Source organism: Leptopilina heterotoma, unplaced genomic scaffold (assembly GCF_015476425.1).
Source record: "Leptopilina heterotoma isolate Lh14 unplaced genomic scaffold, ASM1547642v1 Lhet_24, whole genome shotgun sequence".
NCBI lineage: Eukaryota > Metazoa > Arthropoda > Insecta > Hymenoptera > Figitidae > Leptopilina > Leptopilina heterotoma.
Window position 1 is genome coordinate 3,849,864 of NW_025110956.1, and position 15,733 is coordinate 3,865,596.

Consider the following 15,733-nt stretch of genomic DNA (forward strand, 5'->3'; position numbering starts at 1 on the left):
TTTCCTAACTCTTGGATACGTGGTAACAGCTCTGAACTAGCGTCGAACATTCAATGGTAATCAATGAATGTTTGAAAGAAATTCGGGAACTGTATTAGAAAACGCTGTAAATAGTCCAATAGTCTTTTTTTCATTTCTTTCTCATGTAAAGTCCATGGCACTGGCCGCAACTGTTTCTGAAATTTTCGGGAACTCGTCAAGGAATCTTGGTGCGCAGAAACTGTGCGCACCAGTCTCAACGTCAGTAAGACTTGCGTGCCTTATATATTTATTTTATGCTGAGGTATTTAACGCTCCTGTTTAGCTCACGTGGATAAGACGCCGGACTTCTATTCCTCGGGTACGCGAGTTCTGTTCCAGCCGCCGTCGATTTTTCTCTCATATGGTTTTTTCTATTTCAGAAACTTAATAAAAAATAAAAATTGTATGTGATCTTCAAGGATAAATGTGTGTGTGTGTGTGTGTGTGTGCGGACGTGTCAAGGAGGGGAAGTGGGAGGGGGGAAGCAGAATCCATTTTTTCTTGCATTCGCCTAACTTTTCGATTTTCTTGAACAGTTCCCGACTTTTTCAAGAACAGTTTGCCGAGAAGTGGTGAAATAGTTATAATTTCTAGAGAAATAGTAAATGACATATTTAAACGAGGGAACCTTTAGTTATCTGTGTACTACCCGCCGTATCCAAGAGTTAAGAACGAAGTTCCCGAATAATCCTCGAACTTTTTTTTTCCGTGTAGTTTTTGGTTAGTGTGTGTGTAGGGTATCCCAAAACGTCGAGATTTCATGAAATTAGCGAAAGTCAATTTTCGACCAAAGCTAATACTTTCTCACGTGACGAGAATGTAAAATTTTTTTATCATATCCAAAGTTAAACAAAAATTTTCTTTTCTTGTCAAAAATTGAAAAGAAACAATATTTTTCGAGAAATTTATGATATTAAAAATAGGTCTAGATTAAAAAAACGAAAATTTTGAAAATTCATGACTCAAAAATTTTTTCCTATTTACATTAATGTATTTTTCTAATCACTTGAATGCTTGGACATATTTCCTATTGCTTTGACTAGGATTCTAATTATATAGTCGGTTCTTCTCGTAACTTGGAAACCTGGTCAGTTTCCGGTAAACGAGTCCTAGGAATTTTTTTCGTTAAATTAAAACATTACATTTTTTTGAAGTACACATATAAAATAACAATTTTTATATTTCTAGTTTCTACGCACTAAAAACATTTCTTTAGGTAATGAAAATTACCTCACATATAAATTATATAAATTACCTCATATAAAAAAAGTATTTTCTGAAAATTTTAATGATGTTGATATTAATGTGTTTATAGGTTTTTAAACAAAATTTTTGTTTATGTTGCTATAAGTCAAAAAATACTTGCAAGAGGAAAATCCTCATATGTAAAGAATATTACTTTTGATACCATATATATATATACAAAAGGAAAATATGCAATACCGACTCCTGCATGTCCTTAAAATGAGATGAATCCTCTGGAATGAAGTGTAACTTATTTTTCTAAGTTGGAAGAAATATGTTAAAATAACGTAGAAAGCATCTTAGCAATCAACAAGATTGTTGTATGTGTATATAATATGTTAACATTATGTATGATGATCCATGTTACTTATCCCCTCTCAAGTTTTAATTCTTGAGGACAACGCATGCCATGCTCCTCACTTAAGAATGATTACTTATATTTACGTCTTAGAAGAAGAAGCTCATATCGTGCTCATGATTTTTTGAATGATGCTGTGAATATTATTCTATAATATATCGATATAATGGCAATAGTTTTAGTGTCCGTATTAATTTTAAGTCACTTGTTAGCACCCGAGGGATTTAAAATTTTAGGAATTTGTCCCAGTGCTAGTTACAGTCATCAGCAACCATTTCAAGCAGTAATGAAGGCACTTGCAAATAAAGGTCATCAAGTTACTGTTATTTCACCAGTTACACTTAAGGTAAGTTAAAATTATTTTATTATTAATATAATTATTCATAAGTAATATTCCTGATATTGTTATTGGTTTCAAATTAATTATTTTATTCAGTATTTAAAAAATGATTGTTTCCTCAAAGGGAGCTTTGTTCAATTTTATTATAAATCAGTTTCAATATCAAACATAAAAAAATGTTTTTTAAGAAATATTTGAGAAGAGGCACAAATTTTGTAGCAAAATATTTTACATTAATTACAATTATTTTATATTAATTACCTAATCTATTTAAATCAGGGTGGCCACCACACCTAGAGAAATGATTTATTTGAATTAAATAAAATTCATTTCAAACAAATAAAAAAGGATATTTGTCACAGAACCAACTAAACTTTTATTTAGCTCAAATAATATTTTTTATTTGAATTAATATATTTCGTTTAAATATCCATTTTTATTTAAATGAAAAAAATTTTATATTTTCTTTAAATATATTTTATATTTAGAGCAAATAAAAAACACTTTTCATTTTAATAAATCCTGTAAGCATTCTAAAATATTAAAATTCATTTATAACCTTCAAATAAATTTAACAATCCCAATCACTAATGGAACTTTTAATATTCATTAAAATAAATGTTTATTTTTATAAGAATATTTGTTAAATAAAGTCAGGTTTTTTTATTGTTAGTCATTTTACTTTACTTTTTCACTTCATATGTAAAAGTCTACTGTCACATTTTTCTCACAAAATCTCAAATAAGACACTAAAATGTAAATGAAATCACATACAAATCTGTTACTTTGTACTAATTAAAATTTTCACTTAAAAAGAAAAATTCTGTACTTAAATCAATTAAATTTGTTAACTATTCATGATGAATAAACCTCTTATAATTGTACGCGTTAAACTGTTAAAAGCAAAACATCTTATTGTTTTACTATAGCAATGCAATATGCGCAGGCGTCTACATAAGTCAAACAAACATTTATTTGAATCAAATATATTTTTTATTTGCTACAAATATACTATTTCATAAATTGCAAATATATGTCTTTATTTTAGATTAATTAGTGCATTTATTTGAAATAAATATTAGTTTATTTATTTTAAATAAAATATTTATTTGCAACAAATAAATTTTTCTTAAATATACACTTTTAGTTAAAATAAATAACTTTTTTCTCTGGGTGCAAAACTCGTGAATAAAATTCATGTCTATTTCCCGGTTTTTTCAAGGTTTCTAAGAAATTTTCAAGGTTTTTTTTATTGGTTCAAATTTTACTATATATATATAGTAATACTTCAAAAATTTAACTACTTCCACATTTTTTATTATTTTTTATTGCCGAATTTTTTATAGGCTTTTTCACGATTCTGAACAATCAATAGTACAAAACTTCAATTCAATATTTAAATTAATTTTTTTTATAAATATATCACTTCACAATTTACTTCCTATAAATTCACTTTAATTGTTAAATTCACAGATCAACCCTTCTTTTGGGGATAAAATATAAACCTCCAACTTTGCGGGAAATACAAAATATAAACTCTACCGATTTTCGGTAGAAACAATATATTACGCAGCCTTACTGCGGGAGGAACAAATTCAGACTCAATCGTTTAATCGATTGAAGTTATGGATCATACCCTGAAATTTCATAAAAATGTTAATAGTGGGGAGACTGTTGCACACAGTTCATTAAACTTCTTTATTGCCAGGCAAGCTTTTCGCAAGCTTGCAAATTCCTAAAGTTGGCTAACACGAGTTCAATGCTCTAAATCCACTATACTTTTAATATGCATGTTTCTTTTCTTGGTATTTAAGGTACTACTACACTTTAGAAGGCTCTTAAAAGACCAAATTTAAAGAAAAAATTTTTAGGTCTTTTATTATAAATATTTTTAAAACAAGATTGACAAATCGGAAACAAAAAATCCAAAATGCTTTTTAAAAAGGAAGGTGTGTTGCATAGAAATCCACCACCATTAATGAAAAATAGACTAAAATAAAAAAATAGCAGATGTTTCAATAATTTTTGTCAAAATACACTATATTTTTCAGTATTTTTCAAGTCTGCAAAAATGTTTTTTTTTTAATTTTTTGACCATTTTCTGGTGAATTCTCACACAGGACATGCTAACAAACAAAACGAGTTATTATTTATTAAAATCAGTTCAGTAGATTCAGAGATAAACTGTCCGCAATTTGAGAAAACGTTATTTTGAGAAAAACGCGTTTAAACTTATATGTATCGTTAGAGGCCATCCATAAATTACCTAAAATTCTTTTGCAAATTGAAACCCCACCATTTTTTTTATGTCAGACACTGTTACATACATTAGCGAAAATGGCGTTCCTACTTGAACTCAATTTCAATATTAGTCTGTAGTCAAGTTAAACTTGCCAAAATTAAATATTCTTATTATTTTAGATAAATGAAGATGAATAGAACAGGAAAAAATTATTATTTGGAGGCCTTAAATGGTTCTATAAAGGTTTTAATGTAGGCAAGTTTTAATACTTTTTATGAATGGCGTTCCAATATTCACCCAAAATAATTCACAATATTGGATCCGCCTATTTGAATTTTTGAAAATAAATTTAAGATTCATAATCTCAAATAATAAAAAACATTTGGTTTGGTAAACTTAATTTGTTTACAGAGTTTAAAAATCAAGTTTAAATAGGAATGCCATTTTCGCATTTTTTGACGCCTCTGTCACCTACTCAAGCGACGCCAATTGGAACGCCATGCAGCTGAAGTGGTTGACGATTCTTAATTTTAATAAAATAAAATGTCATTTAATATTGTCGGTACAAATAAAATAAATCCAAATTACTATTTAGGTAAAATTAAGAATAACAAATAGTAAATTTGTTACTTTTCAATGATAGATAGTTTAAGAAAAAACACATGTTTTTATTCAGAATATCTCTTATAAATAAAAAAAGAGTTGGAAATGTTCCAGTTTTTGATGTTCCACTTATAGATATGATGACGATGAATCAAATGCCGTTAGATTTTTCAAAATCTTTATAAATAAGATCAGACTTTTGTCTGTACATTGCATAGAATTTGAAAATTCATGTTTAGTTTTTCTATTCGAGTAGTAAGAACTCCAAAAATGACAATAAAAAAAATTATGTATGTATGTATGTATGAATGTCTGTGTGTATGTATGTATGTATGTCTGTACGCAATATTTTGTCCGGGATAAACACAAAGACTACTTGACCGATTAAAACGAAACTTTACAGGCTCTTAGGTATTAGTCTAACTTAAATTTATAGCCATACCCGATTGAAAAATATGAAACTGAACAAAAGTTATGACTTTTTCAAAAAATATGAAAAATAAAAAAAAATTAATATTTTTTAACTTTTGACGGATTGATGCGATACTATTTGTAGTTAATTTTTTTTAGATAAATACAATTCCTTTTTGCAATAAAATAAAAAAAATAATGAATGTAAATTTTTAATTAATTTTTTTAATTTTCGAAAAAAAATTTTAATTAATTTTTTTGATAAATAATATGTAATCTTTGTAAATAAGATCTGAATTTTGTCTGTACATTGCATAGAAATTGAAAATTCCTATTTAGTTTTTCCATTCAAGTAGTAAGAATTCCAAAAATGCCAATAAAAAAAATTATGTATGTATGTATGTCTGTCCGCGATATTTTGTCCGGGATAAACACAAAGACTACTTGACCGATTAAAACGAAACTTTACAGTCTCTTAGGTATTGGTCTAACTTAAATTTCTAGCCATATCCGATTGAAAAATATTAAGCTGAACGAAAGTTATAGCTTTTTTCATAAATTTCAAAAAATTGAAAAAATGAAAATTTTTTAAATTTTTGTCAAATTGATGTGACACTTTTTGTAGCTACTTTTTAATATAAATACAACTAATTTTCACTATAAAAATGAAATATAAATAATTAATCCGAATTTTTAAGCCAAAATCATATTTTTGATTTTCGACCAAATTTTTAATGAGTTTTTTTCAATATTGTTTAATTTTTTATGAAGTTGGTATTGATATCGGTTGATGTTTTAAAATTTTAAATTACATTCATTACATTTATTTTATTAACAAGTTTAGAGTCATGAATTTGATGTCTATTACAAATTGTCTAAAATCAATTAACGTGAGTTTGCAAATAATTTATGTATTGTTATTTTAATGTTTTAAGTTTGGAAATTTCATAGCATGTATTTTATTTAACTTCAGCGGGCACGGTAACATATAAAGTCCTTAAAACGCCATTAGGGCAAATTGGGATTTATGAATCAAAATTTTCTTATATTTGAATTCTAGAAATGTTTTAAAAATGACTATAAAAATAAATAACAAATTCCTATTTATGAATTAAAATTTTGTTTCTTTAATTACATTCTCATCAAAAATGAGAAAGTCTTGGATTTGTGCGATTTTGAGCAATGTCTAATTTTGCTAAATCTTTACGTTTCATGACCCCCTGATTCCAAAAAAATGGTTTTTAGAAAAGTGTCTGTCCGTCTGTCTGTCTGTCTGTCTGTCGTCTGTCTGTAGAAAAATTTGTCGCCACGATAACTCGAATAAATTTTTATGAATCGTCTTGCAATTTGGCACACTTTTTTAGTCCATAAAAATGAAGCCTGAGTTCGTTGGGCAGCCCATTTCGTCAAAAAACAACAAAAATACAAAATTTTGAAATTTTCAAAATTTTGTATTTTTTACAATTTTCAAAAAAATATTTTTTTAAAATTTTTTCCTTAAATTTGGTGCAAAAACAAACAACTTTTCCTTTAGACACTTTTCAGTACAACAAAAAACATAAAAGTTATGAATTTTTTAATTTTTTAAAAATTTGCTATTTATTGCTTTTTTTGGACTTTTTGTCAGCCTTCTCTTCAGTAGAAAATTTGTCATATTGGGGCCGTGTTAATAAAAATTAGTTCACATTATGCTAATACACCTTTCTTAACATTAGAATCGACAATTGCATCTTTTACACAAATTAAAAAAAATTTTTTCCAAAAAAGTGCAAAAAATTGAGATTTATAGTGAGTGAAGCATTAGCCGAAACATGAGAAAACATTAAAAACATATCGAAACCTTACTTTTTTGCTTTTAGATGCCAAATTTAGGTAAAAATACAAAATTAGGAACAAGAAAGAACTCAAAAGTTTCAAAAATTCTGCCTTTTTTTGATTTTTTTTTTACATTCTCATCAAAAATGTGAAAGTCTTGGATTTGTGCGATTTTGAGCAATGTCTAATTTTGCTAAATCTTTACGTTTCATAACCCCCTGATTCCAAAAAAATGGTTTTTAGAAAAAAATATGAAAAATAAAAAATAAAATTGTATTTTTTACAATTTTGAAAAAAATATTTTTTTAAAATTTTTTCCTTAAATTTGGTGCAAAAACAAACAACTTTTCCTTTAGACACTTTTCAGTACAACAAAAAACAAAAAAGTTATGAATTTTTTTTTTTTTTTTTTAAGTTCTTGGGCCAGGTATATTTTTTAAGTTTTTGGGCCAGATTTAGCCAAACGGTTTATCTAGAATTAAAAAATTTTATTTTCATATCAAAATATTTTTTTTTGTCTCTCAACATTGTTTAGAAATATTGCTTTACATATTACTCAGAAATTTTTTTTTTAAAGTTATTAAAAATTTAATTTTTTAGTATTTCTAAATTAAACAAATTTTTTTTGAGTTCTGGTTAACCGATATAAAATTCGAAATATGATTTTTTCATTTTCAATTGCACTATTTGAATATATTTTTTGTTTTTAATCATTTTTACATTATTACCACATGAGAAAGTATTAGTATTGGTCGAAAATTGACTTTCGCTAATTTCTTGAAATCTCGACGTTTTGGGGTCCCCTGAGTCTGTTAAACATGGTCTAGAAAAAGTGTCTGTCCGTATGTCTGTCTTCGTGTCTGTCTGTAGACACAATGGTGTCCCTACGATAACTCTTGAAAAACTTATTGCATCAACTTGCAACTTTGCATGCACAAAGTTACTGTTAAAATACAGATCGAGTTCGTTAGCCAGCCATTTTCGTCGAAAACTACACAAACTACAGTAGTTTCAAAATTTTGAAAATTCAATTTTTTCAAATTTCAATATTTTTAATTTTATATTACTTTCGATTAGAAAAATACAAACAACTTTTCTCTACAACATTTTTTCATAGAAACTTAATTTTTTTTTAAGTTTTTGGGTCAGGCGAGGTCAACTGGGTTAAAAAAATGTTATTGGTTTTCTAAAATGTTATAACTAAAATATATTCATAAAAGATATAACATTTTAGAAAATCAATGAAATTTTTTTAATACAGTTGCGCTGGTGTGACCCCTTTTTACATTTCAATTTTTGGTCCTATCTTGTTGGAAATGGTTTTTTACATTCTCATCACATATGAGAAAGTAATATACCAGAGTAACTTTTCTAGGAGATAAACACTTAATTAAAACAAAAATGTCTGAGTAAATAAACAAAGAGTGAAAAGTTAGTCATTACGCTCCGGTCTACACTACATAAAAAATTTGATACTAATTCTTTAAAAATATTTTAGCTGCTTCTGCAAATCATGTTTTTACTAAGAGAGTTAGTATAATTAAAAATAACTTTACAATTTTAATCATCAAGACCAAAAATATACATTTAAATTCACTTAATATCGCAATCATCAGCAAACTAAAACATGTGATGAGAATGTAATCCTTAAAGTCGTAGTAACTTTAAGAAAAAAAAACTGTTTTATGAAACATATAATAGAAAACAAGAACATAAATAATGCACAACAATTGCAGACCCCGGCGAGCGAAGCGAGCCATTTGCGCGCGAAGCGCGCAACAACACACGGAGCGCGAAGCGCGACGTGCGAAATAATTGCCGGAGCGCGAAGCGCGACGATCAATAATCGCGCGCCCCGAGGCGCGCTGAAACTTGCGAGCGAAGCGAGCCCCCGCGCGAAGCGAGGATGAGAATGTGTCCGCGCTTGCGCGGACAGATTTTTTTAGAAATGTTTGGGGTATGTTGTTGCTTTCCAAAATTCTATCTGGGCATTAAGCAAAAACGGGTAAAATGTAAAATCCCATGTGGAAATTTTCAATAGGGATATGGAAAAATTATACCTACCTAAAAAATAAAAATAGATTTTACATGGGATTTTTTCTTAAATAAATATAGGCTTTTTGGGTTTATTTAAGGTATAATTATCACTCAAAATCGTGTCGCAATTTACCATACGTAAATGTAAATTCGTTTTTAAAAATTGCTTTTTGCTTTACTTTTTATTGATGTAATATTTTTATTTGTCAAAATTTAAGCCCTACATTCAGACTATAATATAGGTCTTATTTTAGATTTTAGCAGTCGTAACGTAGGGTCTACTTGCGATACAATTAGTTCGAATTACTCTACATAACTCCAAAAGCTGGTGGAAAATTAGGATTAATTTTTCATATATTAATTGAAATACTACAAACGCATAAAGTACTACAAACTGACAAATACTGTTCTGTAAATCTGAATTAGTTGAAAATAGTATTTGATAGGAAAAGTCATTTACTGATTCAAACAGTAATATTTTTCTAATGAAATAGTTAATGTAACTAATTATTAGTTTTTCCCAATCAAATTAAATTCCCGATTGGTAGACACCTCTTCAAATATATTAGTAGAAACTAAAACCCGTCGAAGACGGGTACGACAGCTAGTCGCTTCATAAAAACTCGAGATATCACTTTTACCAGATCAAAAAAAGACATTTTGAGATAAATGCACTTATAAAGTTTTGATTAATAAGTTTAAACAATTTTTTAAAAAAGTCATCGGATTTGCTTGAAAACCGTTACTCGGGGGTTTTTGGGGTCGCTAATTACAAATATGGTATCAGATTTTAAAAATTCAAAATGGCGGATCCAATATGGCGGACAATTTTTTTTTAAAATCACCGGATTTTCTTAAACATCGTTACTGGGGAGTTTTTGGGGTCGCTGATTACGAATATGATATTAGATTTTGAAATTAAAAATCGATTAATTTTGAAAAATTGTCTGCCATTTTGAATTTTTAAAAACTGATGTCAGATTCGTAATCAAGAACCCCGAAAACCCCCGAGTAATGATTTTTAAGCAAATCCGATGATTTAAAAAAATGGCCGCCACATTGGATCCGCCATTTTTAATTTCAAAAATCTGATATCAAATTCGTAATCAGCGAACCCAAAAACTCCCGAGCAACGATTTTCAAGCTAATCCACTTGATTTTTAATTTTCTCTTCCGCCATATTGGATCCGCCATTTTGAATTTTGAAAATTTGATATCTAATTTGTGATTAGCAACACCAAATACATTTTTGTTTGTCTTTTTTACAAAATGCAAATAAGAAAATATTTAAATCATTCGATTGGGTTCTGCTTATCCGCGTACAAATCATCTTTGACATGGCGAAGAATAACCTTTTAGCTGCGGGAAAATTTCAAAACAAATTTACCTACACAAAATTTAGAATTTATATATAGATTTACTGGATATATCAGGTAGAGTCCCCGACCTGACGTCTGGTCGATATATCGACCAGCCCCGCAGGTTAAAGGATAAGTATGTATAACTTTTGTTTTACTTCGAATTTTGCAATAAAATTTTTGGAGAGTATTCTTGACACTATAAGAAATCTGAAAATAAAAAAAGTCGATTTTTTCACATTTTGAACTGGAATGTCCTCTTAAGGAACAGATGAATCACGAATGAGTCAGTCACTAAATTATTACTACCGTTATCACTTGAACCGCCGGCGACCAAATGGCTTACGCGTGACTTTCGTTGGCCCCGCGTTCAGTGAGTCTCCGCTTTTCGAGGGGCCAACGAAAACCGTGCGTAAGTCCTTTTGGTCGCCGGCGGTTCACTTCTTCTTGCAAAGTGTACGTAATATTGATTTTAATAAAGCTATAGTTCTAAATGTAATTATTTTGAACACTGAAAGTTATTTTATATCAGTACTTTCTACAGTGTGGACTGAAGGTTATATTTAAATCAATTTTAATTCTTTTTGTCTGTTGCAGAATCCTATTGAAAATTACAATGATATCGATGTTTCATTCACATATCGGACAAAAGATTGTACAAGATTAAGGTTACTTCATTACAAATAGTTAGATTATCAGATTTATTTTTTGAATAGGCTAATCTGATCTTAAATTTTAATAACAGAAATAAATACTTACAAAAGAAAGTATGTTTGTCGATTATTAAGAGTTTGAATAAGTGAAGTTTCGGTGGGTTCCTCTCTACTGGAAAATCCCATATCCTTCGCGCTCCGGAGCGGTCACCCGGGGTGACCAAGCAATAAATATAATGTTGTAAATCTGCTCGACTTTTGCATCAATCGAATCGCAATTTTAATTCACTAAACAAACTATTATCTACTTTTGAAAAATGACAAAATTATTTTTTTTTACATTTCTTCTTTTTTATCTGTAGAAATTAAAAAAGTATGTACGAGACTAAAAAAATCGTTGGTAGCGCGAAGGATATAGGTTTCTGCAAGGAATCCCATGTATATTCTTATAGGATTCTTTATAGGAACCTATGTAAGTTCCTATGTAGGAAATTTCCTACAGAAACAAAGAATATTTCCCTAGTCCACAGCCCCGGGCACGGATTCGATTATCAAGGAAACAGTTATTTTTCCAAGAAGCGTGACATCTACCACTGGTAAAACCATTACAAGTGCGGTTAAAGTAAAATTTTTACCCACTAAAAGCACATGCGCATTTGACTTCCTAAAAATTTCATGCGTATTTGTTTTCCTCTAATGTAATATTGTAATGAAACTGGGGAATTAATATTAAATTTGAAGAGAAATAAATAGAAGGTTAAATAAAACAATCACAAATAATAATTTTGGTCACTGAATTATAATAATTTATTCAAAAAAATTTTAACGATTATCAAAATTTCCCTTTACAGTAATTTGCTTTTCTAAATCCCATTACTTTATAGTTAATTTTCTTTTAAAAAAATGATATATTCAAAAATAAGAAAACAATTGATCTACTAATAAGACGAGATATTCGCAAAAACATAAATCATTACTCATAAAACTGAGGGGATAAAAGTTTTACACGCATGACTACAACAATGGCTGAAATATCACGGATTATCGCAGAACAATCTATCATTAATAAAATTCACACACAATTATAAATATACATACACATACGCACACCTTTAAATAAACATATCAAAAATACAAATTAGGTACTATAAAAAAAATACTTAGCGAAATTCGTCGTGAGATTCAGTATGGGAAATTGGTGCACCGTGTTGATGGCCAGATGATAAAATAAGATGAAATCCTTCAAAACATCCTTATTAAGAAATCCAATTGTTAGATTGCTCGAATATGAAAATGTTGATCGTTGAAAAGTCCAATTTATTAACTTTGGGTGATATCACAGTTATAATTGAATACACAGTATTAGTCAATTTAATTTGCTGAGTTGCAAACTATCACAATTTATTCAGGTGTTACCACCGTCGTAATATAAAGATTATTACGGGAAATAGAGTATATTTAATGCTAATGTATCACTTCACAAATAGCAATCACTAAACTCGCGGATCCGCGTTAATTATAATATTGTTTATTAATAGATAATAGTTTATAAATGATCATAGTTTATAATATAATGTAGAATTTCGATTCTCATAAGAGTATAGTACACGTGTTAATTATTCAGTTTTTCGAAAAGATGTGTCCCTTTTCTCACACCTCTTTATAGATCTCCCACCATATCATCTTTCCCTGAAGCCAAGCGATATATCGGCGTCATAATTGGACATCCCCCTTTCCGGTGAATCCCCCAAAAGCATTCTGGAAGTAGGAACTCCCTGTATACTTGGCAAGCAATAGCGATATCCTCACAATATATTTAATGATGAGTTTTGATAAAGTGGTATATTGGGCAGAGTAAACAATATTAACCGAGATCTCTAAATGATAAAAGTTTATTTAGAAAAGAACAAACTGCGTGAACAGACTCAAAGACTCTAATGGAGCAAGCTTCAGCCTTCGTCAAACAGTTGCGCACATGTGCGCTACTGAGATTGACTCTTAACAACTATTAGCTTACGTACTAAGTTTATAAAAGTCAAACTAACGAATTTTTAACTTGTATGATCTTTAATGATCACAAGCTAATCACAGCTCCTTGGTTATTCGAACATATGGTTGAGTCTCCGTTCATTTATTTTTTATCCCACATGCACAAAAATGGCGCTTTTTGATAGCTGACGACAGGGAGTAAAGTCACTCATTTGTTCGACCATATGAAAATGGCGTCCATTTTCGCCCTTGTGCAAACATAACCGCTGATCCCATGCGTTATTTTTGCCCAAGGGAGAAAACGGCCGCCATTTTCATATAAGTCGAACAAGTAAATGACTTTTACTCCCTGTCGTCTGCTATCTGAAATCGCCACTTTTGTGCATTAGGAATAAAAAATATTGTAAGTAACACGGGAATAAAGGCAGCCAATTTGTTTACGCTGATTTTTATTTTTTTTTACCTACGGCGCCCTCGACCTTCACTCGTGTCACAAAAATCACCGTAAACAAATGGCTGCCTTTATACCCTTGTTGCTTAATATACTATTAACTCGTCCTTCGTTTATGAAAGTTGTCAAATCAACTGATGGTCCGCTGTCATCTATTTATTCTGATTTCTGAAACACAGAAAAAACGTTAATATATATTTTATATATTCTAGATATTTATATTTATATATAAATCTATTTATATTATTATTATATTATAATAATATATTATAATAATATATTATTATTATATTATATTAATATATTTATATATCTATATTTTATATATTCTAGAATATATATTTTAGTATATATTTTTCTTAAAATAAGAATATATTCTCATTTTAAGAATAGTATAATACTTAATTTAAGTATACAATATACTTAACTAGGAGCCAAGAAGATATTCTTAAATTTAGATTAACGTTTTTTCGGTGAAACTAATTAAAAGAAACGATATTTATTATCATTATTACAGTCGTTTATCTAAATAAATAAATTATGCTTTTATTAAAGATCGTTATTTAAGATTTTATTTCTTAATTTCGCATGATTTTCATAACAAACAGGGTGGCCACCGGGCCTTGAAACCTTGAAAACCTTGAAATGGACGTGAATTTTTTTATTAACTTTGAATTTTATTATTATATATTATTAAAACTGAAAAACAAATTTTTGACCATTTTTCAAATTTTATTTTTCGAAAAAATTAAAATTTTTCAGGGTTGCCACAGGTCAGGGAAATCAGGGAATTCAGGGAAAAGTCAGGGAAAGTAAAATTGGTCAGGGAAGTTAGGGAAAAGTCGGGGATTTTTATTTTAGTAACTGGAAAAAATTTGAATTTTAAAGAAGTTACAAATGATTGCAGAAATTCAATTATTTTCAAAAATAATAAAATTCTTCGCAGAAATTCAATTATGTTCAAAAATTTTTAAAAAATTCTCATAAAAATTCAATTATCTTTAAAAATAATAAAATTCTTCTCCAAATTTCAATAATTTTCTAAAATTTTAATAAAATTCTTTGCATAATTTCAATTATTTTCAAAAAATTTTCCTCAATTCAATGATTTTCAATATCTACAGTTTTAAAAAAAATTTTCAAAAGAATTCAATTATTTAAAAAAAAATTTTTGATAAAATTCTAAGCAAACTTCGCAATAATTCAATTATTTTCATAAATAATAATATTTTTTACAAAAGTTCAATTCTTTTCATGAATAATAAAATTCATCATAGAATTTCAATTATTTTTAATACAATTTTAATTGAATTCCTCGAAAAATTTAATTATTCTTAAAAATTTGATTAAAATTTCTCGACATTAATCAAATTTGTTGATAAAATTCTTTATGTTAATTTAGTTTCGAAAAACATTCATTTATTCAATAAATTATTTATTTTTGTATTTAAATAATTGAATTCTTGTAGAATTTTCCAATAAAAATTTATTTGAAAATGAATATTAGTTAAAATTTTAGATAATAATTGAGTATTATAAGCATTATAGCATGAATTTTTAAAAATACATAATTAAATTCTTTCGAAGAATTTTAACAAAATTTTTGAAAATAGTGACATTTTTCGAAGAATTTACTTAAAATTGTATTAAAAATAATTGAAATTCTGTGAAGAATTTTATTATTTATGAAAATAATTGAATTCTTGCAATGAATTTTTTCAAATTTTTTTTTAAATATTTGAAATAATGTAAAGAATCTTATTATTTATGAAAATAATTGAATTCCTGCATCGAATTTTATTACATTTTTTAAATAATTGAATTCTTTTGAGAACTTTTATTAAAAAAGCAGATTGTGAAAATGTTTGAATTTTCAACGAAGAATTTCATTATATTCGTGAAATGTAATTAAATTCTTACAAAATAATTAAGAGAATAATTCCATTTTTCTAGGAATTTACTTTAAATTGTATTATAAATAATTGAAATCCTCAGAAAATTTTTTTAATTTATGAAAATAATGGAATTCTTACAACGAATTTTATCAATTTTCTGTAAATAATTGAATTCATATGAAAAATTTTATTACTTATAAAAATAATAGAATTTATGCAACTAATTTTATTATATTTTATTTAAATAATTATATTCTTTTGAAAACTTGTATTAAAAATGTAAATTTTGAAAATTTTTAATTTCAGCGAAGAATT

The 15,733-nt window shown here is 27.8% G+C and overlaps 1 protein-coding gene across 5 annotated transcripts in view; it reads left to right on the top strand.

Moving 5' to 3' along the window:
• LOC122503017 (UDP-glycosyltransferase UGT5-like) overlaps positions 1-15,733 on the top strand; it is a 47,046-nt gene that overhangs the window by 13,227 nt on the left and 18,086 nt on the right. For 2 of the 5 annotated variants that reach the window (XM_043613403.1, XM_043613405.1), the window contains exon 3: positions 11,028-11,098. The exons of 2 other annotated variants lie outside the window; for them this stretch is intronic. Coding sequence is in view for 1 of the 3 variants with exons in the window: in XM_043613401.1 (XP_043469336.1) it covers positions 1,791-1,970; positions 11,028-11,098 (251 nt within the window). In the remaining 2 variants the exon portion in view is untranslated. Of the gene's footprint in view, positions 1-1,680; positions 1,971-11,027; positions 11,099-15,733 lie in introns of those variants that run through there. One more of the 5 variants, XM_043613401.1, reaches the window with a different exon arrangement.